Source organism: Tursiops truncatus, chromosome 1 (assembly GCF_011762595.2).
Source record: "Tursiops truncatus isolate mTurTru1 chromosome 1, mTurTru1.mat.Y, whole genome shotgun sequence".
Classification (NCBI taxonomy): Eukaryota; Metazoa; Chordata; class Mammalia; order Artiodactyla; family Delphinidae; genus Tursiops; species Tursiops truncatus.
Genome location: NC_047034.1, coordinates 57,301,572 through 57,327,987, shown reverse-complemented (window position 1 = coordinate 57,327,987; position 26,416 = coordinate 57,301,572). Strand labels below are relative to the sequence as shown.

General features: G+C 36.5%; 1 protein-coding gene across 12 annotated transcripts in view; it reads left to right on the top strand.

Moving 5' to 3' along the window:
* DNM3 (dynamin 3) overlaps positions 1-26,416 on the top strand; it is a 570,492-nt gene that overhangs the window by 152,195 nt on the left and 391,881 nt on the right. For all 12 annotated transcript variants that reach the window (XM_073804407.1, XM_073804410.1, XM_073804428.1 and 9 more), the window contains exons 3-4: positions 3,062-3,211; positions 4,428-4,631. In XM_073804407.1, the coding sequence (XP_073660508.1) occupies positions 3,062-3,211; positions 4,428-4,631 (354 nt within the window). The remainder of the gene's footprint in view (positions 1-3,061; positions 3,212-4,427; positions 4,632-26,416) is intronic.

Sequence of the window (26,416 nt, the reverse complement as noted above, 5' to 3'; positions counted from 1 at the left end):
TATATGTACCACATCTTCTTTATCCATTCCTCTGTCGATGGACATTTAGGTTGCTTCTATGTCTTGGCTATTGTAAATAGTGCTGCAATGAACATTGGGATGCATGTATCTTTTCAAATTAAGGTTTTCTCTGGATATATGCCCAGGAGTGGGCTTGCTAGATCATATGGTAACTCTGTTTTTAGTTTCTTAAGGAACCTCCATACTGTTCTCCATAGTGGCTGTACCAATTTACATTCCCACCAACAGTGTAGGAGGGTTCCCTTTCTCCACACCCTCTCCAGCATTTATTGTTTGTAGATATTTTGATGATGGCCATTCTGACTGGTGTAAGGTGATACCTCATTGTAGTTTTGATTTGCATTTCTCTGATAATTAGTGATGTTCAGCATGTTTTCATGTGCTTTTTAGCCATCTGTATGTCTTCTTTAGAGAAATGTCTATTAAGGTCTTCTGCCCATTTTCTATTGGGTTGCCAAACTGATCTCTTGATCCCCAACCCCATCTCCCCAACATCTTCCTTTCTGTCAGTCTTTTCTACTTCAAAATTCTTCTCATTGTTGAGGTCAGCCTCCTTGAAGTTATTCTTAACTCCTTTCTTTCTCCCATACCTCTCCTTTAATCCATCAGCAAATCCTGCTGGTTTTTCCTTCAAACTTCATTAGAATGTAACCACTTCTCCACTCTCACCCAGGTCCAAGCCTCATTAGCTCACCTTTATTATTCTGTTAGCCAGCTTCTTCTCTTATACCTCTCTGTCTGTTCTTAACACAACAGTACAGTTCTTTATTTAAAACCTAGGTCACCTCATGTTTCCCCTCTACCCAAAATGCTTCAAGTGCTCTACCATTCATTTTGAGTAAAAATCAAAGCCCTTAGTATGGCCCACAGGCCCTACACCATCCAGGTCTGTACCACAGCTCTGACCTCATCTCCTGCCTCTCTCTCCCATGCTCTGTGCTCCAGGCACGTTGGCCTCCTTGCTCTTCCTCCAATATGCCAAGCATACCTGCTTCAGGCAGTCTACTGGGATCCTCTTATGTAAAGCATGGCTTCTTGAGTCTTTGCTCAAATGTTACTTTATCATATCAGAGAAGCCTTCCTTGACCGACACATATAACAAAGCAACCTCCCTTCCCCAGTATTTATTATCCCCCGTATTCAATTTTCTCCATAGCACTTATAATCTGGCACACACACACACTGTTTACTATTTTATCTCACTGGAATTTAAGCTTCATGAGGCTAGAGACTATTTTTTTCACTTTACTATATCCCCAACTTCTAAAACAGTGCCTGAGAAGTAGTAGGAGCTCAGTAAATACATCCCTAAATCTCTTTGTGGAACCCTATCCCTAAAAAGACACAGAGGTTTGAGATGGTACTGCACAATTCCAATCTCTAAATTCCAAGATAAAAGCATTTTCAGAAGTCCAGGAATGAATTTAAATCTAATTTGAAAATTGCATTGATTTTGCAGCTTTCTGGAAGGGCATTAGTTTCCTACAGAGAAAGCAAGTAGGCGCCATCTAGTGGCAACAAGAGAAGTACACATTTGTGTTACTTGAATTATTGATTAGTAACATACTTGAAAATGTAGTCCCTGATCCAGAAGCTTTTTAACTCTATGAACGTAATAATTACGATAGCCAAAAGTTCTCAGATTTGTAATTTCCACAGAACATGTTGAATTGAAAAGTACTGTTTATTATAAATTATTTATGGCTCATGTTTACTAAGTTTTGTTTGCTTATTTTTTAGGATCTGACATCCATTGCTCCTCTTTATTTTTCTTATTGTTTTATCCTCTACTTATCTTTAAACTCTTACATGGTACTGGCCTAGCCACTGAGTGGGTAAATAAAATAAAGGCTCTATCGTCTAAGAATTTATAATCTAATAAAAACAGCACCAATGAGGGTAAATGTGTGAAAGAAAATGCCAAATGATGCAGTGGTCTCTTCAGGCCAGACTTCTGAAGCCTTTTGAAGCTTAATTGTTGTGTATACTTCCACCATTGATGCATGAGCCACATCTTGTAGTTGTCTCCCTGTTGGCCTTGCCATATAGTGGGTGAAGGTTAAATATTTATGGTGGGGAATCATAGAAAGACTACCAATAATTCTCTCAGCCGCTATCTGTCCCAAGATACTTAGCCTTAGTCTACGTTTGGTGGAGCAGTTCTTCAGCTAGTTGTTAGAGAAATTAAAGTATTTGTTAAGACTCGTTCCCTTGTTAAAATTATCATAAAATTTTTAGGTCTAATAGTATCAGTTTCCTTTTCTGAGTTGTGTTGTTTATCATATACTTGATATCTCTGGAAGCAGATATAGAAATTGATAGCACAACAGTTTCAAGATGTTACTGAAATTTAACAATAACTAATATTCTGTTATTATATAGTTACTTTAGAGTTTTTCCTTCTGCCTACAGATACTGTTTTTTTTTTTTTTTTAGGTTGCAGGTAAATAGTTTCTTTGTAATATCCTATCTTTTTTTTCTTGAGAAAATATCTTTTTAATTAAAGAAATTGGTGTGGTATTTTGAATAGTATATTTTAAAGCTAAAATATTCCATATATTATTTCTTTTTAAAGATAAAGCAAACATTGTTTCTAAACCTTTTTGCCTTCTGAAGCTATATTTATATAATTTAGCATTCCATCGTGATAAAGTGGTGATATTGAAAAAGGACATTCTAATAGGATTAGTAAGTAGGCTTTTTGTGTACCCTAGCTCTAATTTCTTTGACAATTGGTTGCTATTATTTGTTTCATCATTTGGAGGGCCAGGATTCTCTTTATTTAGTAGGCTAGGTGGTTTAAAGACTGCTTATAATACTTAATTGCTTATCTGAAAATTAGCAAATTTAGCAGCCTTAGTATTTGAACTGTTTAATATTTCTAAAGTATTAACTGTGCTTTTTGTTAACTACTGTGTTCTCTCATTGTGATGGCTGAAGAGGCAATACTGGATACTTTGACTTGTAATTAAAGAAGCATTATTTCCTTATTATTGCAAGAGTACATGAATTTTAGGTTGTATTAATTTGTCTTTTGTAGAATATGCAGAATTTCTACATTGCAAAGGAAGAAAAATTACAGATTTTGATGAAGTTCGCCATGAGATTGAAGCAGAAACAGATCGAGTAACCGGAATGAATAAAGGAATTTCCTCCATACCCATTAATTTACGAGTCTATTCCCCACATGGTAAGTAAAATAACAAAATTCCAAATTCTTGTCCTCAAAAATTTTTACTATATTAATTAACATACAGTATTTATAGAAGATGGTTTTTTTCTCTCAAAAAATACCGAGTTTCTAGGATTGTGCTTAGATACTTCAGTAAATGGTATGATCCAAACAGCTCATAAAATTATTTATGGGGAGACAGGAGGAGATAACTTTTAAAAGAGAAGTCATTTTAAAATGTTTTCTTTATGTTTATCTTAAACTTTTAGAATTCCAAAGAGGTATGCATGAAAACTTCCATTTTTAATATCTTCAGTTTTTGCAAAAATCTTAGAGGTGCATGGTACTATGGTTGAGTTATCCTTAATGAATTTTCTTTCAGTCCTATATATTCCTCTTTAATCTCTTCCTGAGGAATCAACTGTGATTTTTTTTTTCCGCCAGACTGTCGGCAGAAACTTGTCAGATATCCAGTTCCTGGTGTGTGATACAGAATAGCCTCCATTCTGACTAAGATTTTAGTGGGGCAGATTTTAATCTCCTATCTTCTACCCAGCTCTGTTGCTTTTAAAATGGACCATGAGTGACATAAGCTCAATTACAACTTCCCAAGAGGACTTGGTGCCAATAACGTAGCGTGCAGAGAGAACGATAGCCAGGTCAGGACTGGAGTCACTGACTCGGTAGTTTCCTGGGCTCCCAAAATGGTGCTCCATGAGTCTGGCTGTATAGCCTGAACACTAACCTCATGGCACCATGAATGGCTAACAGCTTTCCTATAGGTTAAGTGGCTAACACTCTGTAAATAATGTATGATGTTTTTAAAGGGAAGGGCAAACCTTACCCAGAGAATTTTTACACCATTTGAAGGCAGTGTACAAGACTGGCAGACAGCATATTCACTTATTGTTCAGTGTTTGAATTATAGCCCCCAGTTACAAATGTGACAGCTCTCTGAGAAAACTGTTAGATATGCAAATCAGTGCTTCTTAAATTATGTTAAAATGATCATTTGGCCTAGCACAATCATATTATAAAAATAGAGAAAACTTGAAAAGCCATTTTGAATTCTGTCCTTTTTATTCTATGCACATGAGTCGAAGTTCTTCAGATACACAATACGTAAAGCTCAGCTTGTTTTATTTCTACTAAAGTGACACATGATTCTGCATTGCTGATATCTTTCAGCATTGATGGTATATGTAAAACTTTATTTTTTTTTTCCTTTCCACAGTGTTAAATCTAACCCTTATCGACCTGCCTGGAATTACTAAAGTGCCCGTGGGAGATCAGCCACCAGATATTGAGTACCAGATCAGAGAGATGATTATGCAGTTCATCACACGGGAGAACTGTCTGATTTTGGCTGTTACCCCAGCCAACACCGATCTTGCAAACTCAGATGCACTGAAACTAGCTAAAGAAGTTGATCCTCAAGGTGAGTGTATGGCCCATAAGATGAACGGGAATTAGTTTAAAATGTCAAGAGTTTGGGTATATTTCAAGGTAACACAAATTCTCATAAGTTGATTTTATTATTAATTAAATTCACCATTATTAATATTGTTAGCTCTTTCATATTTAAGATGCTGAAAGAAAAATAACTGGGGAATATAGTCTAAACCTATATAAATAAATGTAAGATTAACTGAGATCTAGGAAAATAGACCTTTCTAATTGTTATGAACTACTTATTTTAACAGCTAATAAAAGAAATTTCTGATACAGAATTCAGATTCTCCCCTTAGTTTTTATGAGTTATCTGAATATACTCCAAATAAAAAATCTTTTCTGTTTTTGTTTGTTTTTCATTAAAATAGGAGGCTCTTTTAATGCATGTAAGATATTATTTAGTTTATAATGTTTGACTTAAATCCCTGCTTTCATAATATATGTTTGTTACTGGCATTTCAGAATCCAAAAAAGTCCCTTATTTATGCTGATGTTTGACTTTTTCTTTCTCTGAGCTGAGTAATAATTTATGTTCAGGGACCCCAATGATGGGTCTTTGTGTGTGTCTGTTTAAAGAAATTATGAATGGCACTCAGTGATGTGTCCTTTCAAGATGCAGATGTATCTTCTCCAATTCTAGGAATTCTTTTTTTTTAAAAAAATAATTAATTGCCCCATTTTCTCTGGTCTCTTTATCTGGAATTCTTATTATTGACATCTTAGAACTCCTGGATTAATCCTCTTTTTCTAAAAAAAAATCTCATTTATCATCTGTTTGTCTCTTTGTTCTACTTTTTGCAATCTTTACTCAACTTTTAGCTCCTCTAATTTTTCATTTTTGATATCATTTAAAAATTCCAACAGCATTTTCTTATTTTGTGAATGTTATTTTTTAAAATAGCATTGTGCTCTTGGCTTCTCAAGTGCAGTATCTTCTGTAAAGATTTTAATGACAGCTTTTTGAGGTTTTCTTTTTGTAATCTAGAATATCTCTGAGTTCATTTTTTTCTGGTTGTTTGTTTTGGTCATTATCTTTGATGTTAGAGACCTTTTTCAAATGACTGGTGATCTTTTGCTGCTCTCGTAGATTTAAGAGTAGAGCACTAAAAAGCTGATGGAAGGTCTGCCTGTGCTTGAAAGGGATTCATTGACTAATGGGCTTTTCCATAGGGCGATTGGGCTGGGACCTGGCCATTTTGTGGGGAGACTTCCTCAGCTGCTGTTAGATTCAAGTATTTTCTCTTGAGCTGACTTGGTATAAGCCTGATGTCCAGTGGTCTCAGAGCTACAAGGAAGAATTGAGTTGGTAGGGGAAGGTGAGGTGATTCTCACTATTCAGCATGTAGACTTTTCATTAATCCCTCTGCTTTCATAATGACATTCCTGAAGGTCTTCTTAAGTCCAAAGTCCCTCTGGTTCATCCTCTTCTTTTTTTTTTTTTCGGTACGCGGGCCTCTCACTGTTGTGGCCTCTCCCGTTGCGGAGCACAGGCTCCGGACGCGCAGGCTCAGCAGCCATGGCTCACGGGCCCAGCCGCTCCGCGGCATGTGGGATCTTCCCAGACCGGGGCACGAGCCCGTGTTCCCTGCATCGGCAGGCGGACTCTCAACCACTGCGCCACCAGGGAAGCCCTGGTTCATCCTCTTCTGAAAGTAAATCTTCAGTATTCTGCTGAGGTCAAGGAGGAGTAACTGTGTGGGTGTGCAAGATGGGAAAAAGAGTCTGGCGGCCTAACAGTAAACCATATAAACTTTCAGCCAGTTCTTCTATTTTCAGCTCCTCTTCACTAACCTTGGTGCCTTCAGTTCTTGAACCTTTTCAGAGTTCTGCAGTAGTGACTGGTTTTCTTCTTCTTGGCTTCTTCCAACATACCTGAGATTGGGGTTTGAAACAAAGTAGGTGGAAGTTCCAGATGGCTACATGGGGACCATCACCAGGACTCCTTCTTCAGCTTCAGTAACTTGGGAGAGCCAGATTATGGATTAGGGCTGGAGTCTAGTTATAAAAATGATACTAAAACACCCCTGTCTCAGAAGCCTTCTTGTTCTGAAGGAGACAAAACCAGGTTATCTGATTGGAACAGAGAGAGATAACACTTCCATCAGTGGATTCTAGTGAGTGCAGCACAATCACATCCCTGAGAAGTCCACACTTACTTCAGATGAAACTTCATGGAGGAGTACAAATGATATCCCCAGTCTGTCTGTCACAAATCTGTATCCAGAAAGTTAAATGAGACTTTTTTTTCTGCTATAGACCTGGCTTATTTTATTAGCTGCCACTTAGAAATTGCCATGTGAATTTACCATGAATTCATTGCCATGAATTTACCATGAATTCATTGCCATGAATTTACCCCAAATGAACCTCATTTCTTGCGGCTCATTTTAACTCCTGCTTTGTCAAAGATACGCCCTCGTTACCCCAATTTTTTATATTCTGCAAATGGTAGTCCTAAGAACAGATTTTTGAATGTTTGCAGATAATTCACAGGGAACTTTGCAAATAATTGATAATTTTACAGAAATAGAGAAAATATTCAATGCCACTGTATGCTACTTCTTTGTCTACTCTTGCATGGTGATTGCTAAGGAGGACAAATTCATTGCCTGAAGGCTCATAAGTACAATTCTTGTGTTAGTTACTAGAAGTTCCTTGCTAACCTCAGGGTTTATTATTTGTTTTAGAATCCTAGTTTCAATTCTGAAACTTCTGAACACTGTCGTACTTGAGAACCCTCAGGTTTGCATGGTGATTAGGTCTCCACCAGAGACCCACTTTTGTGTGCTGCTATCCTGAGGCTTTGGCTGGTTCTGGACATCACTGAAGCTCCAAAGGAAGAGGGTGAATTCTTGCCCAAAATAAGGTTCACATTTGTAGTAAAAGAATTAAAATAGAGAAAAGAAGAAGCTGTAGGACTCAATGCAACTTGAGCTTAGAGTATGAGATATAGAGACATGGTATATTCGGGTTGACAAATCAATACCTTTATTTACCCTCTGTGCCCTCCCAGTCATTCTGTGGGAAGACTGAATCATTCTAATATCTGATTCAGAGGTCTAGTTTTCCTTATAATTACAGCTTTGGTAAAAAAGCAGTGACACCAACTTTGGTTAGTTAGGTATGTGTTGCTTAACTTCTACATGTTTTTGAGTTTCCCAAATTTCTTTCTGCTGTTGATTTCTAATTTCATTCCATTGGATTGGAGAACATATTTTGTACTATTTTAATCCTTTCAAATTTATTAAGACTTGTTTTATGGCCTAACGTGTGGTCTATCCTGGAGAATATTCCATGTGCATTTGAGCAGAATGTATTTTTTGCTGTTGTTGGGTAGAGTGTTCTATAGATGCTTTTTAGTTCTATTTGGTTTATAATGCTGTTCAAATATTGTTGCCTTCTTGGTCCTCTGTCTGGTTCTTCTATTATTGAAAATGAGATATTGAAGTCTCCCATTATTATTGATAAATTATCTATTTCTCCCTTCAATTGTGTTGGTTTTGCTTTATGTATTTTAGGACTCTGTTGTTAGGTATATTTATACTTGTTATGTCTTCTTGATGGATTGAACTTTTGATCATTATAAAATGTTCTTTTTTGTCTCTAGTAACAATTTTTGTCTTAAATTCTATTTTGTTTGATATTAGTGTAGCCACTGCAACTCTCTTCTGTTATTATTTCCTTGGTATATCTTTTTCCATTCTTTACTTTCAACCTATTTGTGTCTTTAAATATAAAATGTGTCTCCTGTAGATAGCACGTAGTTGGATCAATTTTTATAAAGCCCATTCTACTAATATCTGCCTTTTGATTGGAGTGTTAGTCCATTTCCACGTAATTACTGAAAGATAGAATTTATGACTTTCATTTTGCTATTTTACGTACGTAAATCTTTTTGTTTCTCTATTTCTTTATTATTGCCTTGTTTTTTGTTAAAAATGTATTTTCTAGTGTACCATTTTAATTACTTTGTCATTTATTTTAGTATTTTAAAGTTTTCTTAGTGGTTGCCATGGGATTACAATTAACCTCTTAATTTATAACCTCTTAATTTATAATCTGGTTCAGATCAATACCAACTTAATTTCAATAGTATACAAAATTTTTGCTTCCATATAGCTCCAGTTCCTCCCTTTCCTTTGTGCTATTATTGTTCTACAAATTACCTTTATACATCACGAGCCCATCAACACAGACATAAATACTGCTTTATGTAGTTCTCTTTTAAATCAGATAGGAGAAAAAAAGTTACACACAAACACAAATACATTATATATTTTTACATTTACTTATGTACATTTGTCCCTTGGTATCTGTGGGGGATGGCTCTAGGATCCCCAGTGGAAACACACCCAAATCTGCACGTGCTCAAGTCCCTTATACAAAATGACATGATATTTTCATGTAACCTATGCACATCCTCCCATATACTTTAAATCATCTCTAGATTACTTATAATACCTAATACAATGCAAATGCTATGTAAATAGTTTCTGGTGTGTAGCATATTCAAGTTTTGCTTTTGGCAACATTATGGGATTGTTTTGGGAATATTTTTGATCCACAGTTGGTTGACTCCACAGATGCAGAAACTGTGGATACGGAGGATCAGCTGTAGTTACCTTTACCAGTGTTCTTTATTTCTTTGTGTGAATTAGAGTTACTGTCTAGTGGCCTTTCATTTCAGCCTGAAGGACTTCAGTTAGTATTTCTTGTAGGGTAAATTTGCTAGTAAGGGAATCTTTCAGTTTTTATTTATGTGGGATTCTCTTAATTTCTCCTTAATTTTTGAAGGAAAATTCTTAGCTGATAGTCTTTATCTCACCACTTTGAGCATGCCATCTCACTACCTTCTGACCTCTGTAGTTTTCTGATGAGAAATCAGCTGTTAATCTCACTGAGGATCCCTTCAACATCATGAATCTCTTCTCTCTTGTTGCTTTATAGATTTTTTCTTTGTCTTTTGAAAGTTTGATTTTGATGTTTATAGATGTGGATCTCTTTGATTTTTTATCCTTCTTGGAGTTTGTTGAACTTTTTGGATGTGTAGATTGATAGTTTTCATCAAATTTTGGACATTTTCAGCCATTATTTCTTTAACTATTCTTTTCCCCTTTCTTTTCTTTCTGAGATTCCCATTAAATATATGTTGGTACACTTGATATGCTCCTTTATTTTCTTTATTCTTTTTTCTTTCTGATCCTCAGATGAGGGGAACAATGTCAACTGACCTGTCTTAAGATTTGCTGGTTCTTTTTTCTGCTTGCTCAGATCTGCTGTTGAACCTTTCTAGGGAATTTTTTATTCCTATTATTTTAATTTTCACCTCCAGAATTTATTTTTTAAAAATAATTTCTAGGGGCTTCCCTGGTGGCGCAGTGGTTGAGAGTCCACCTGCCAATGCAGGGGACACGGGTTCGTGCCCCGGTCCGGGAAGATCCCACATGCCACGGAGCGGTTGGGCCCGTGAGCCATGGCTGCTGAGCCTGCGTGGCCGGAGCCTGTGCTCCGCAACGGAAGAGGCCACAATAGTGAGAGGCCCACGTACCACAAAAAAAAAATAAATAAATAATTCTATATCTTTATTGATATTCTATATTTGGTGAAAAATCATTCTCTTACTTTTTTAGTTATTTAGATATGGCTTCCTTTAGCTCTTTGAAGATATTTAAAATAGCTTTTTTAAAGTCTTTGTCTAGTAAGCTCAATGTCTGGACTTCCTCAGAGACAGTTTCTACTGCATGCTTATTTTCCTGTGTATGAGGCATACTTTCTTCACACATCTTGTAATATTTTGTTGAAAGCAGAACATGTTAAGTAATATAATGTGGCACCACTCAAAATCAGATTCCTCTCCTCCCCCAGTGTTTGTTTTTGTTGTTGGTTGTTGTTGTTGCTATTTGTTTGCTTAGTAATTTTCCTGAGCTAATTCTGTAAGGTCTGTATTCTTTGTTCTTTGTGGTCATTAAAGTCTTTACTCAGTTTTCTCATTGATCAGCTAGTTATTAGACAGAGATTTTCTTAAATGCTCAGAGCCAAGTAGTCTCCCAGCATTTGCTGAAGGATTTGATGTGCATTTTGGAATATGCCTTCAATGCTCAGGCAGTTTATAACTCTGCTTTAGTCTTCACTTCCTGCTTGTCTTCATTTCCTGCTTGTGTAGAGCCTTAAGGTTAGCTAGAGGTGAGAGTTTAGGGCCTTCTGAGATCTTTCCTGAGAATGTGCACAGCCCCAGGCATGCATGTGGCCTTCTAGATTATACAAAATTCACAGGCCCTTATGGCCATCTTGTTCCCCCAATTTTTGTTTTTTTTGGTTGTCATCTTTTTTTCCCCAGCTGTTATTGCTGCCTGAGGCAGCTGTTATGTTGAACAATTGCCACTGATTGTTTTCCACATGCTACCTGGGGGAAAAGGCAAATGCACTGAGTAAGCTCTGAGTTGGGCCAAATAAAGAAAGCTCTATGAATGGGTAATTTTAGAGAACTACTAGACAGGTTAAATAATTACAGTTCTCTGAAAGTGGTACTTTTGGTGTATTCCAACCCCATTCTTTCCCTTCCAATAGCTGCTGGCTGCTATTTTTGCTGTGATTGTGGGATTTTTGGTTTTTAAGGCTACTGCAGGGCTAAGGAGAGGAGAATGGGAATAGAGAAAGTCCAAACACCACAAATTTCTCTGTTATTCCTGAGATCCAGTGATTTTGTTGAATAAATGCCAATCACATTGTTGGAAACCTTTGGTTAATTTTGAGAGTTCTGAAAAAGTTGATTTTGACAACTATTGCCAGTATTCTTGTTGCTTTTATGGAGGAATGGCCTTTTCAGAGGTTCTATTCCACCATTCCTTATTCCTTTCCAATATTCTTTATCCTAATCCTATATAACTTTAATAATCAGGACATTTTCATATAAAAGACATCTGAATTGAGATGATGAGGATAATCTGGTTGTGATATCTGTCACCCTGTTAGTCTTCAGGATTGATTTGGCTGGCTTGAAAGTGACCTGTTCTTATCACTTCATGTACATTCTTCCTGAAGTTTTGCCTTTAGCTAATGAGGATTACCTATTTAGATAATAGAGGACCATTCTTTATTCAAGGTATCTAGATTATAATCTTATCCACCAAGGTACATAATTATATAGTTTTCTGAGAAGTGGTCTATTTTAGGCAGTAGCTACTTTGCACTAAATTAAGCCTATTTGACATAGATAGGCCATTTTCACCTTAGCAGGACTTGGGTATATTCGAATATGTACCTGAGAAAGAAGTTTATGTTGATAAGTTAATTATAAATTATTTGCATAATGATCTTAAAAGTTAAAGCTTTTACAAAATAAATGTTACTAAAATGCTGGGATAGAGTTATACATTTTTTTATATTAAAATAAGGTTCATGATGAATTATTCTCCCAGTGTATGTAGAATGTCACAAATTTGTAGCTAGACAAAGGTTGAGCTTATCTTTTGAATTATTTGTGAAAAATGTTTTTCTGACTAAATGAGGATTTTCAGTAAAACTGCAAGGGGAATGGCTATGCTATTTCAAAGCTCAAACTCCTAATCATCAGAATTATTTAATGTTTTACAAATATTTTTCCCAGTATAGTGGTCTTAAATTTTCAAATTACTCTTACGTACTTTGGTTTTAGTTTCACCAGAATACTTTGAGGTTGGCTGCGTTGAGGTCGTATTTTGGGATGAGGAAATTTGTTCAGGTTATGTACACAGTATTGAATAACATGCCTGCAACCACACTGTGCATTTGTGATAGCCCCCTCCTCCTCATCTAGTGCTCTTTCTACTTCATCAGACCATTCTTCAATTAATTGCTTTATTAAATAGATGAAAGAACACAGGATTTGGAAACTGATCTGTCACTTCATGGTTGTATATTCTTGGGCAAGTTATTTAACTTTTTTGAACTTTATTACCTCAACTCTAAAATGACATGAAATTATAATAAACCTCAAAAGGTTGCTCTGATAATTAAATAAGATAAATTTGCCTGTAAAGACAACTCAAAATCTAAATGGCTGGCCAAATGCTAGCAATTATTTTCCTCTTGAAAATATTTACAGTATACTACTTTGTTATTTTATTTTTTGTATATCATTTATAGTAGTAATAAACCTATAAAACAATCAGTAGCATTCTCTAATCCAAACTGCTGCCTACACTAATGTGAACTAATAAGGCTTGATAACAGAATTGTAATAGAATTATTTTGAATATTTTAATAATGTGTCATAAAAATTAAAATAATTTCAGATTCACCTGCAAATTGCTAGATTAACTGTAGGTAAAAGAAGACCTTAGCTGGGTTGAGGCTGGGATAGGGTGGAAGGAGGGTTGTCCTTAGCTTTGCTTGATGTGTTTAAGGCATTGTGCCAGCTGCTAGTCACAGATACAGAGTAGGATTCTTACCTAGCCAGACTAGGATTCTTACCATGGAGACTGCATTGATTTCTCTAAGGAACATTTCCTCCAGCTATTTAGAAGTTCTAATCAGGTGTATTAAGAATTCAATCACTGCCTTTGTTAGTTAGTCCATTAATTTGTTATTCAGCAGACATTTATCAGGCATCTATTGAGCCAGGCAAAGTGCTTGTGGTCCTTAGCGTTAATTCTATATGCTGGACCACCTAGTAGGATCCTAGGCTAGGTAGATACACACTACATATTTCTGATTATTTTTGTGACTTTCCACTACTTAAAAAAAATAAGCTGTTTGCATGGCATCTTGTTTTATGTGTGAGGTCATAAAAGTCCCCAGAAAAAGGTTTACAGAGGATCTGCTTTATGAAATGAACATTTTCATATTTTAGGGGATGTGATTTGGCTCACAACATATATTAATTCAAGTGAAATGGGTTGTGTAATAACACTGTGTGTCGTATGTTATAACCACAAGTATCCTGTCAGGTAGGTGGCATTGCCCAGTTTTATATAAGAGGAACTGAGCTTAGAGAAGCTATGGAACTTGCTCATGGTTAGACAGCTGGTGAGTAGCAAAAGCATGATATGAGCCTACCTATCTCTGAGACCAGTAGGTGTAGTCTACCACTGTATCGTCTATCTTTCTCACACCAGCTGTGTTTTAAACACTTCGTTCAGTGATAATCATGAACACTTTAGATTTTTATAAAATTTGAGTAATACCTGCTTGATAAAGTAGTTTTATGGTACTAAACATGGTGAAGCATTTTTAAAGTTATGTTGAATTAGGTTTTGCCTCATAATTCTTCTCTTTAAGGCAGAGATTTACTAGAATATCTCTGTATCAATTTGTATAAGAAACAGACTCATTGACAAACTTAAGGATTGAACTTTTCAAGGAAATATTATAAATGCTGGCTAAAGAATTGGTTTGGAAGAGTTCATGTTTACATTCTCACCTGAATGCTTCTTCATTATTTCCCAAAAGCACTCAGTGAATATTACCTTCAACTGGTTTAATGTGATTTTTACTTTTCATATCAGTTTTAAATATGGCTACATTGCTTTAACTAATATTAAAAGATGATTATAGTTACTTGTTCATTTATTCAACAAGTAGTTAATGAGCAACTGCTATATGCTGGACACCACTTTGAGCAGCATGAATACAGTGGAACAAAGCAAATCTTGGCCTTATGCAATTCACATTCTAATGGGGGAAACAGCCAAGATGTCTGATAAATGATTATTTTAATGTCCAGTAGTGATAAGTGCTATGAAGCAAAATAAAATAGTGTAAGGGAAGAGAGAGTGATGGTCCATGGAAGCAGCATATGAGCAGAGAACTGTTAAGTGAGGGAACAAGCCCTGTGAATATCTGGAGGTACAGCATTCCAGGTAAAGGGGACAGCAAGCACAAAGGACTGGGAGAACTGGCTTGACTGTTAAGGAACAGCAAGGAGGCCATCGAGGATGGAGCTCAGTGAGAGGAAGAGAAGTACTTTCTGCAATCAGAGAGGTAGGCGGGCCCAGATCAAGTGAGGTCTTCTAGGCCGTGACAGAGACTTTGAATTTTGTTCTAAGTGTGATGAGCAGCCGCTGGAGCATTTTGAGTGTAGAGAGACAAGATCTGATTTATGTTTTCATAGGTCAGTCTGGCTGCTGTGAGAAGAAATGACTAAAAGAGGGCATAAACAAGGAGATCAGTTGGATTACTCCTTCAAAGAGGTCCAGTGGGGAGAGGGATGATGTGGCATAGAATAAGAGAGTAATGGTACAGAGGGAAGAAGCTGTCAGACTCAAGATATATTTTGAAAGTAAAGCTGATAGTTTACTGATGGCTTGCTGTGAGTAAAAGCAAGGAGTCAAAGTTGACTCCAAGGGTTTTAATGGTGGTGCCATTTACTAGGATTGGGAATATTAGAAGAGAAACATGGTTGGGGGAATCAAGTGTTCCCTTTTGGAGGTATAAAATTTGAGATGTTTATTAGTTACCTAAGTAGTGGTGTTAGAGACCGGAATTCAAGGGAGAGTTTCAAGCTGGAGTTATGAATCTGGGAGATATCAGCCTAGAGGTGGTGTACTGAGTTGGATTATATCCCCCCCAAAAGATATATCTAAGTTCTAACCCCTGATAACCTGTGAATGTGTCCTTATTTGGAAATAGGGTCTTTGCAGATGTAATTAGGTTAAGAATCTTGAGATGAGATATTCCTGGATTTATGGCGCTTCCTAAATCCAATGACTAGTGTCTTTGTAGGAGAAGAGAGAGGGGGATTTGAGAGGGACACAAAGAAGGCCATGCCAAGATGGAGGCAGAGATTGGAGCAAACCACCAGTTTGTGATAATTTGTTGTGACATCCTTAGGGAACTAATTCAGATAATATCTAACTCCTTGAGACTAGTTGAGTTGAGAGCACGTAGATGAATGTAGATAGAGAAGAGAAGGAAGGCCAAGGAAGTAGCACTGGGGCTCTCCTGTATTTTAGTAGTGGTGAAGGGGAGGAGAAAAAACAAAGGTGACTGAGAAGTGGTAGAAACCCAAGTGAGTATGGTATTCCTGAAACCATGGGAAAAGAGGATTTCAAGAAGGGTGTTGTCATGGGCTGTGTCAAATGCTGCTGAGAGATCAAGAGGGTGATTTGGTAGGTCAAGGCCGATTCTACTGCTCAGGCATTGTAAGGAAGCCCAATAACAGTAAGAAATGAAACACAGGAGCTGGTAACTACGGGAAAGTGGGATTTCCCTTACATTGTAGTGAAGTGGTGCACCCAACCTAATGGCATAAAAGGCAGTGAATCTATATTTCTTTGCCCCTCTGACTTGGCAATTTCCCCAGTCCTCACAGCTTGTATTCAGCTTCAGACTTATAGTAATTCTCTGTGAGGAACCTGGGAAGTGCTGAGAAGCTGCATCCATTCAGTTGCTTGTATTCTTAGCCCATGAATTCTTTCCACTGCTTCCTGGAAGATTCAGTTGTAAACAGAAGGAAAGCAGCCTTGAACTCTAAGTCATCATTACTTTCAACTTTTGTATCTAAACCAGACTTTTATATTTTCATGTAATGGAGATGAGGGTAGAGAATTGACCTTTGGATTTGGTACATGAAAGTCATTGCTGACCTTGATAAGAAGGGTTTGGTAGGAAAGTCTCCTAGGAGAAGGTTCAAAGGAGACTTGGATGTGAGGAAGTGGAGACAGAATACAGACAGCTTTCTCAGGATTCACAATAGAGGGAAGCAGAAAAATGGGACACTAGTTGTGTAAGATCAGAGAACGTTTTTGAAGGATGGGCAATATTCATACCATGTTTGTGTGTTGATGAGAATGGACCAGAAGAGAGAGAAGATTGTTAAAGAAGAATAGAGATGGTATAAATATAGGAGAAGCAGGATAAAGACAGGATAAATATATGAGAAAAATCCTTGATTAAGGGGAGTGGGAATGTTATATGAGGCACCTGTGGGAGTCCTTGCCATAGATAGAAGAGAATTAGATTGTTCTCCATTTTAAGAGTACAAAAGGCAGAGGATATGGATACAGATGAGGTTAGCTGGTTAGACTGATTGGTGGAGAGATAGCTTTCAACATATTGAGTTTATTTATGTTGGTGTAATATCCACCTATCTTGATAGGTTCTAATGGTCATATAATAAAGACGCCATGTTTACACTGCTGTTCAACATGACTAGAAGTGACACTAGTATCTTTGTGTTTTATAGATACTGTTATACCCTTGCTGAGCAGTTCATCCTAAAGAGGCACTCACATTTTCTGTATAAAAGCAGAAGAGTCAGTCCCAGCAGTGGTACTGATTTATTACTTGAGCATGGGTTCATTACCCATGAAGACTCTCATTGTGCCTTTTATCTTCTAGGCACAGCAGTTTTTTAGCATTACCCATCAAGCTTGTTGTCTACAATAGAGGGGTGTTTAAAGGCCTCACTAGGGAGGCAAATGTGTCTGGAAATTCCTTTCATGGTGATTTATTTCACAGCAAACAAATTTCATTTCTAAATCTAGCATGACCAGAGGTCTTCCGGAAGTATAAAAAACACTCCAAGAGGAATGTTAGACCTCTGGTTGGGAAAGAGGGCACCATTTTCTCTTGAGATGAAATTTGTGAATTGGTGAGAATTTACCAGGAGGCTGGAGGCATACTTCCTTATTTGTTTTGTGGAGGTGTGTCCAACCTACCTCCTCAAGGTTTTGCCTTTCCACAAGTCTCCGTATTCAATCTGGAAAAAGTTAGTTCATAGGTGATGTAAGCTGATACTTATTGCCCTTTGGCAGCACTTAGCAGTTGCCAAAGCACCTTACTTTTCTATCTGGTCATGGAGGTGCTGGAGGTGCTGTTAGGTTAAACAGAAGCTTCAAGCATCCAGGCGTTAAGTCAGCATTCAGAATATGATGAATATGTTTATAAAATGCAAATGTAAGAGCAATCCATGGAGAAAACCTATTTTCCAGTCAGTGTCTCTTTCTCTGCAGCTATTCTTTTTTCCTAATTGGATTCTCGTTTTACCTTGAAATTCTTAGCTTAAATAGTTGACCATATTAAAAACAATTAATACAGTTGTTCCTCAGTGCCCCTGGGGGATTGATTCCAAGAGGCCCTGCAGATACCAAAATCCATGGATGTTCAAGTTCCTTATATAAAATGGCATAATGCAATGAATACAGTTCACCCTCCTCACCTGCAGGTTTTGCATCAGCAGATACGGAGGGTCGACTGTAGATATTAAGTAATTAAATCAAGAGTGCAAACCCTACCTGATATTAATTGAATCAATTAATATTTGTGAAGCTATCTGATTCTTTAAGAAGAAATAACCTCTAGTGTGTTAACTCATACAAGGCATGTTTTGAATTCTTAAGGGATATATTTTTGAGCTTATATTTAGCATGAGTGCGACTCTTAAAATCAATTAGTTTGTTTTTTTTTTCAAATGGAGGAAATGCTAGGAACAAAGGCTAAAACCAAAATATTTCTGGTCTTTGAAAAAGTTGTTTTACATTCTTTCTGTTTAATCAATCATTCTTTTAAATTAAACATCTACTATGTACTAAGCTTGAACAAGGAATACATTAGATATCTGCTCTAAAGAAAGCAGGGACCACAGATATACATGACCTTACAATCCTGTGTGATCAGAACTTTGATAGGAGGTGTATGGAATATATCATCATAATATTATACTCTGAAGCCTGAGAATTACAGATGCATATTTCAAATTCATATTGCTATTTTACATTTGTACTTGAATTTCAAGAGTTTCATGTGTATACAATTCGAATAAGTTTGTTAAATCTTATGTTAGAAATCAGCCTCTTTGCAAAGAGAGTAGTTCGTCTGAAGATTGATAAATAGGCTTGCCCAAGTGTAGAGAAGAACTTCCATTTGAGCTTTAAAAAGTATGTTGTCTTAGAATTTTATTTAAGATTATATCTAGATTTATATGCCATAAAAAGTATGTTGAATCTTAGAATTGGAAACATGACAACAAAAAAATTTCATCTTAATAGGCTTTAAAAAGATTTTTTTACAAAAGTGTGTACTTCTTGATATGCTATTTTTGTTGGGAAAAATAAAATAACCTTGATTATGAAATTCACCGTGAAAGAAAGAGAATAGATTTAGAATTTGAATAAGGATATAAATAAATAAATAAATTTAATTCTTTTAAAAAACAGGAATAAAAGAGAAAAACATGAAGACGTTGGTAACAGTGAATGTTCTATTAAAATGGAACTTGTTATTGTCATCAAGATTGTATCAGTACGAAAGGCCACTAAGATGTGGATTACTAAAACTGACACGTTCATTCCTTTTGCCACTGGGGGTCACTGTAAAGACGTTGCTTGAACAAGTCTAAAATTTCCTTTTGTGGCATTTGAATGTAGAAATTTAAATGTGAAAAAGAAACACTATTTATTAGAAAGACTAAAAATATATATATAAGAAAGAAATAAGACATATTCTCTTGTTCCCTAAATTGCATATTACTGATCTGAATCTTTCTTAAGACTTCTGTTTATATTGATATATGTATGTGTTGCATTGCTATTCAAAGTGGAAGTGTTTAATTAAAGTGACTTTAGCATTATAGAATAATTGTATTCTCATGTGTTTCTTGTTTCAAAATTCAAAGATATTTAAAATACAAGTAATAGTTACCTATGCAATTAAAACTTACTCCTGAATTCTGATATGACCATAAGCTTCTAACATTCCCGTTAACGTAGATAGAAACATATTCTATAATCCATCTCCAGAATATCTGTCCAAACCAGATCTATATATTTATTTCATTGACAGTATAAATAAAAATATCATTAAAACAAAACAAAACTCTTCTAAATTTCTATAAGACCCTCATTTTCCATGGCTTTCAGAACCTCTCTCTCCTTCCCTCCAGCTCTATCTTCCTTTGCTTTCTCTTCTCTCTGTTCTTCGTCTAACATTTCTTGAGTGCTTGTTATAATCCTTGAATAGAAGGAGAATTATTTCTTCCACTGAGACAAGAGTGAAGTAAGAAATTTAGTACATGCAGATAGAGGTTCATCTGTAGATATCTGGATAAGCATTTGAAGAATTTATTGACTTAGGTTTTTTTCTCTTAAGTAAGAAGCAAGGCTATAGGCTGAGAAGGAACTGGGAGTCAGGGTGGTGGTGGTGGTGGGACAGTAAGGAGAATAGGAGAAAAGGGAGTTGTGTAAGATGTTTGAGGAGAAAGGTATTTTGGACAGCCACTGTGGGGAAAGAGAGAAGGAGAAAGTGGGCAACATTAAAGGACTCCACTGAGGCCAGAGCCATCTGCACCAAGGCTTCAGGATTTTATGATTCCCAGGAACACTCAGCAGCGAAGGATTTTGAGAGGCAAATACTTGGATTGCTTTTGGGTCAGAATTCTGCGGGATCCATTGGATGGAAGGCAAAAGAGTTGAAGATATTGGAAAAATAATAGTTAGAAAGATGAACTGTGAAATCCTTGGAGGAAGGGAAGAAAGGGAAGCCAAAAAGGACCCATAAGTTTTGGGGAAAATGGGATGGTTCAGGGATGAGGTTCCAGATAAGACTGAAGAATATCAATGCATTATTCATAGTAGGTGAGTAAAGAAATTGTAAGAATAGGAGTTTGTGGTTAGAGACTAGAATATTAGAGTTTATAATTTACAGTTGAAACAAGTCCAGATAATAAATGTCCAGGATGTGGTCATGGGAGGAAATTGCTAAAATGACATGCAGGTGAAAATCATTGAATTTTCAAGAAACTAAATACATGAAGAGAAATGAATACATCGTCCTCACATACATTGATGCTGCCGGTATAATGGTGGAACTAAGGGTGGTGAAGAAGACCCTGATGCTGAAACCTGCAATAAAGAGGGTGTGTGTGTGTGTGTGTGTGTGTGTTTGTGTCTGAGTGTTGAAGATGGGTGTTTGGGCATTTGGTAGATGACGGCAACAAGGAGGAACAGAGGGTGCTGTAACCAGATGGTGTAAGGCTCCAAAGCAATATTTTATATGAAGGTGGAAGATTTTGGTTTGGAACAGAACTGAGGAGTAAGAACATTAACCTTCATTCTCTTTTCTTCCACCAGAGGGGCATGAAGGAAAGAACTAGATGAAGGCAAGGAGGTGAGAGCTATTGTTTAGACCAGAGCATGAGTGTGTTGGAGTAATATGGTGACAATAAAGACAGTTCCAGGTGGCATAGTGCAAAGGATTGGCAGAAAGGCAGCAAAGGGAGGAAGTGGGAAGCATGTCGAAATGAAAGTACAAGCTGTTCTGCTGAAATAACCAGGAAACATTCTTAAGAAATGTTGCCTTAATAAAGAAAGTACACTAATAAAAGCATAAGACATATAAAAATTACATTTTAAAACAGTACAGCCTAGTGGTTAATAGCACAAACTCTGGAGCCAAACTTCCTGGGCTTGAATCCTGGCTCTACCACTTACTAGCTGTGTGATCTTGGGCAAATTTCTTAATCTTTATATACCTCAGTTTCCTCATCTGTAAAATGGGGATAATACTACTACCTTCCTTATAAGATTGTTATGAAATTAAATGAGTTAATATCCACATAGTATTTAGAAAAGTGCCTGGCACTTAATAAGCCCTGTAAAAGTACTACATAAAATTAACATACTTCGTTGGTTAGAAAGTAGGTTTGTGGCTGTTGAGTTTCAGACTTAACAAAGTTATTTTTCCTGCAGGAATTTCTGTGATAAAAGCCAATAGTTGCTGTATTTTCATGAAGTTTATATCTGTTAAACCAAAGTCTTACTCAGCAAAGTTAACCCTTGCTTTCTACTTCCTTCTTGCTTGTCTCTACTTAGGGTTGCCAACATTATCACTTGTCTAATGCCCCTTACACATTCATGTGTTGTCACCTTTATAACCCATGATGATGCACAAAGCCAGAGCCAGTTGGGTTACCTATACAGTTGTGTGCATGGTGTGTGTGTGTGTGAAACACAGTTTCTGGTGATGGTGCCTATAGTGATCTATATAATGAAAATCATGTTCCCTATTTAGTAGGTCCCAGTGGAGCTGATGGACTTAATAGAAACTTTTGCTGTAGGAGAAATTCCTGTTCAGATGAAGGACAGATGACCCGAGAAGCTTGGATTTGATTTGGGAGTGAAGGATGACATTAAAAGAGATCTGGTGCTATCAGCCAGTTCCAAGTTAACCAACTGCAACTTCAGTTAAAAGTGTTTCCACGCTATTGCCAACAGAGTCCCTGGATGGTGTTCTGAACCAGACCATTTTGTAGTCAGCAGTCTGAGCTATCTGTTCAGGATTTCAGATAGTTTGCTGAGGGCTATGAGTGGGGCATTATTAGTTACTGTCTGCAGTTAAAACCCCTGTATGAGAAAGGTAAGAGTGGGAAACATATAACAGTCCCAGGTCTACAGCAATGATGGAGTCCTACTGGGCAGGCATTGTGAAGACTTTCTAGCCTGGCAGTGAAAGAAGTTTATTGATTAAATCCTAAGTGTACTTTCGGGGAGGAACTTCCTTGTCTGCTGTCCAGGGCTCCACCTTCTGGGAGTTTCTTCCTTGTCCATTATCCTCTAAGACATATCTGAAGTGGAAATGAGGGATTATAACCTTCTCTGGAGATGCATAGCTTTCACAGCCTGTTGTCTACTTGTAAAATCTTGGGGTCATAAAGGTTTTAAGACTCAAACTATGAAAGGCTTTTTCAGGGCAGGCTTTTTGTTTCTTTGGGAATACAATTTCTTAAAAAACTCATTAAGCCTTAACTATCTGCTTCTAGTTAATTCCAGGTACAAACAACTACACCAAAAGCTTTTTCCTAGGCATAGATCTTAAAAGATCTTAAATCTGTTCTTTTGTTTCCTTGCCACCAATACTCTTTCCCCACCCGTCTTCTCTCTCTTTCAACTTATTACGGTTATCTTCAGGCTACCTGAGACTATTGGCTTGGGTAGGGAGGTATGTATTTTAAGTGTAAAGTCTGATGAGTTTTGATGAACATATACACTCATGCAACTACCATTACAACCAAGATAAAGAACATTTCCATCACCTATAAAAGTTCCCTTGTGTTCCTTTCTAGTCAGTCCCACCCTGGTCCCCTAGTCCTGGTGCCAGGAAACCACTGATCTGCTTTTTGTTGCAATCTGTTAGATTTGCCTTTAGAGTTCTATATAAAATGGAATCATCCAGTAAGTACTCTTGGTGCCTGGGTACTTCTGCTCAGCATAATGTTTTTGAGATTCATCCATGCTGCTGCATGTTTTAGTTCATTCTTTTAAATTGGGGAATAGTATTTCACTGTGTGGCTATGCCACATTTTGTTGATTCATTTACCTGTTGATGGAACTTTAGTTTTCTCCAGTTTTGGGTGATAACAAATAAACAGGTAAAGCTGCCATAAATATTTATGTACAAGTTTTATATGTTTTCATTTCACTTGGGAAAATAACAGTGGAATTGCTGGACTATTCACAATAGCCAAGACATGGAAACAACCTACATGTCCATCGACAGCTGAATGCATAAAGAAGACGTGGTATATATATGCAATGGCATACTACTGAGCCATAAAAAGAATGAAATAATGCCAATTACAACAACATGGATGGACCTAGAGATTATCATACTAAGTGAAGGAAGTCAGAGAAAGACAAATACCATATGATATCACTTATATGTGGAATCTAAAATATGACGCAAATGAACCTATCTACGAAACAGAAACAGACTCACAGACATAACAGACTTGTTGCCAAGGGGGACGGGGTTGAGGGAGGGGTGGAGTGGGAGGTTGGGGTTAGCAGATCTAAGCTATTATATATAGAATGGATAAACAACAAGGTCCTACTGCATAGCACAGGGAACTGTATTCAATGTACTTTGATAACCAGAATGGAAAAGAATATTAAAAAGGAATGTATACATATATATAACTGAATCACTTTGCTGTACAGCAGAAATTAACACAAATTGTAAATCAACTATACTTCAATTAAAAAAAAAGTGGAATTGCTGGGTAAGTGTATGTTTAATATTTTTAAGAAACCACTACAAATTTTATTCCCAGCAGCAATATGTGAGTGCTTCAGTTGCTCCACATGCTCACCAACACTTGGTATTATTAGTTCTATTTTAATTGTAGTCATTGTAATGTCTGTGTAGTGTTATTGATTTGCATTTCCCTTACGACTCATGGTGCTTGGCATCATTTCATGTCCTAATAGGTCATTTGTAAATTTTCTTTTGTGAAGTGTCTGCCTATTTTAAACTGTCTTCTTAGTATTAAGTTCTGAAGCTTAAGAAAAATGCTGATGCAGATTTTATTATGTAATGCAAATATATTCGCTCAGTCTATATCCTTTCTATATATTTTAAAAACAAGTTTTAATTTTGATGGTGTATAATTTTAATTTTTAGAATATGATCCACATTTTTTTATCCTCTCTAAGAAATCTTTGCCTAATCCAAGTGTGCAAAGATTTTTGTCCTATGTTTTCTTCTAGAAGTTTTGTAGTTTCAGGTTTTTGGTTCTCTTAAAATTTTTATTACTATTCAGAAAAGCTTAACCCAAATGGTGTTAACTGAGGCACCAATTAGCTTTTGACCCAGTAGGAAAAGATGCAATACAAAAATAGTAAAACTAGGACAAAATCAAATACACGAAGCACTTACATACATAAGTAACATTCAAAAGCAAGCTAATTGTAAAATATCTCAATATTCTATTACATTATAAAGTCACAACTAATATAAATCTAAAAAATGTAGCTGGATCATTTTCCTTTTTTTAAAAAAATTTTGAATTTTATTTTATTTTTTTATACAGCATGTTCTTATTAGTCATCAGTTTTATGCACATCAGTGTATACATGTCAATCCCAATCGCCCAATTCAGCACAACACCATCCCCACCCCACCGCAGTTTTCCCTGCTTGGTGTCCATACGTTTGTTCTCTACATCTGTGTCTCAATTTCTGCCCTGCAAACCGGTTCATCGGTACCATATTTCTAGTTTCCACATATATGCGTTAATATACGATATTTGTTTTTCTCTTTCTGACTTACTTCACTCTGTATGACAGTCTCTAGATCCTCCCACGTCTCAACAAATAACCCAGTTTTGTTCCTTTTTATGGCTGAATAATATTCTATTGTATATATGTACCACATCTTCTTTGTCCATTCATCTGTCGATGGGCATTTAGGTTGCTTACATGACCTGGCTATTGTAAATAGTGCTGCAATGAACATTGGGGTGCATGTGTCTTTTTGAATTATGGTTTTCTCTGGGTATATGCCCAGTAGTGGGATTGCTGGGTCATATGGTAATCCTATTTTTAGATTTTTAAGGAACCTCCATACTGTTCTCCATAGTGGCTGTATCCATTTACGTTCCCACCAACAGTGCAAGAGGGTTCCCTTTTCTCCACACCCTCTCCAGCATTTGTTGTTTGTAGATTTTCTGATGATGCCCATTCTAACTGGTGTTACCTCATTGTAGTTTTGATTTGCATTTCTGTAATAACTAGTGATGTTGAGCAGCTTTTCATGTGCTTCTTGGCCATCTGTGTGTCTTCTTTGGAGAAATGTCTATTTAGGTCTTGTGCCCATTTTTGGACTGGGTTGTTTGCTTTTTTGATATTGAGCTGCATGAGCTTCTTGTATATTTTGGAGATTAATCCTTTGTCAGTTGCTTCATTTGCAAATATTTTCTCCCATTCCGAGGGTTGTCTCTTGGTCTTGTTTATGGTTTTCTTTGCTGTGCAAAAGCTTTGAAGTTTCATTAGGCCCCATTTGTTTATTTTTATTTCTGTTACTCTAGGAGGTGGATCAAAAAGATCTTGCTGTGATTTATGTCGAAGAATGTTCTTCCTATGTTTTCCTTTAAGAATTTTATAGTGTCTGGTCTTATATTTAGGTCTCAAATCCATTTTCAGTTTATTTTTGGGTGTGGTGTTAGGGAGTGTTCTAATTTCATTCTTTTCCATGTAGCTGTCCAGTTTTCCCAGCACCACTTATTGAAGAGACTGTCTTTTCTCCACTGTATATCTTTGCCTCCTTTGTTATAGATTAGTTGGCCATAGGTGCGTGGGTTTATCTCTGGGCTTTCTATCTTGTTCCATGATCTATGTTTCTGTTTTTGTGCCAGTACCATATTGTCTTGATTACTGTAGCTTTATAGTATAGTCTGAAGTCAGGGAGTCTGATTCCTCCAGCTCCGTTTTTTTTTTCCCTCAAGACTGCTTTGGCTATTCGAGGTCTTTTGTGTCTCCATACAAATTTTAAGATTTTTTTGTTCTAGTTCTATAAAAAATGTCATTGGTAATTTGATAGGGATTGCACTGAATCTGTAGATTGCTTTGGGTAGTATAGTCATTTTTACAATGTTGATTCTTCCAATCCAAGAACATGGTATATCTCTCCATCTGTTTGTATCATCTTTAATTTCTTTCATCAGTGTCTTATAGTTTTCTGCATACACGTCTTTTGTCTCCCTAAGTAGGTTTATTCCTAGGCATTTTATTCTTTTTGTTGCAATGGTAAATGAGAGTGTTTCCTTAATTTCTCTTTCAGATTTTTCATCATTAGTGTATAGGAATGCAAGAGATTTCTGTGCATTAATTTTGTATCCTGCAACTTTACCAAATTCATTGATTAGCTCTAGTAGTTTTCTGGTGGCATCTTTAGGATTCTCTATGTATAGTATCATGTCATCTGCAGACAATGACGGCCTTACTTCTTCTTTTCTGATTTGGATTCCTTTTATTTCTTTTTCTTCTCTGATTGCTGTGGCTAAAACTTCCAAAGTATGTT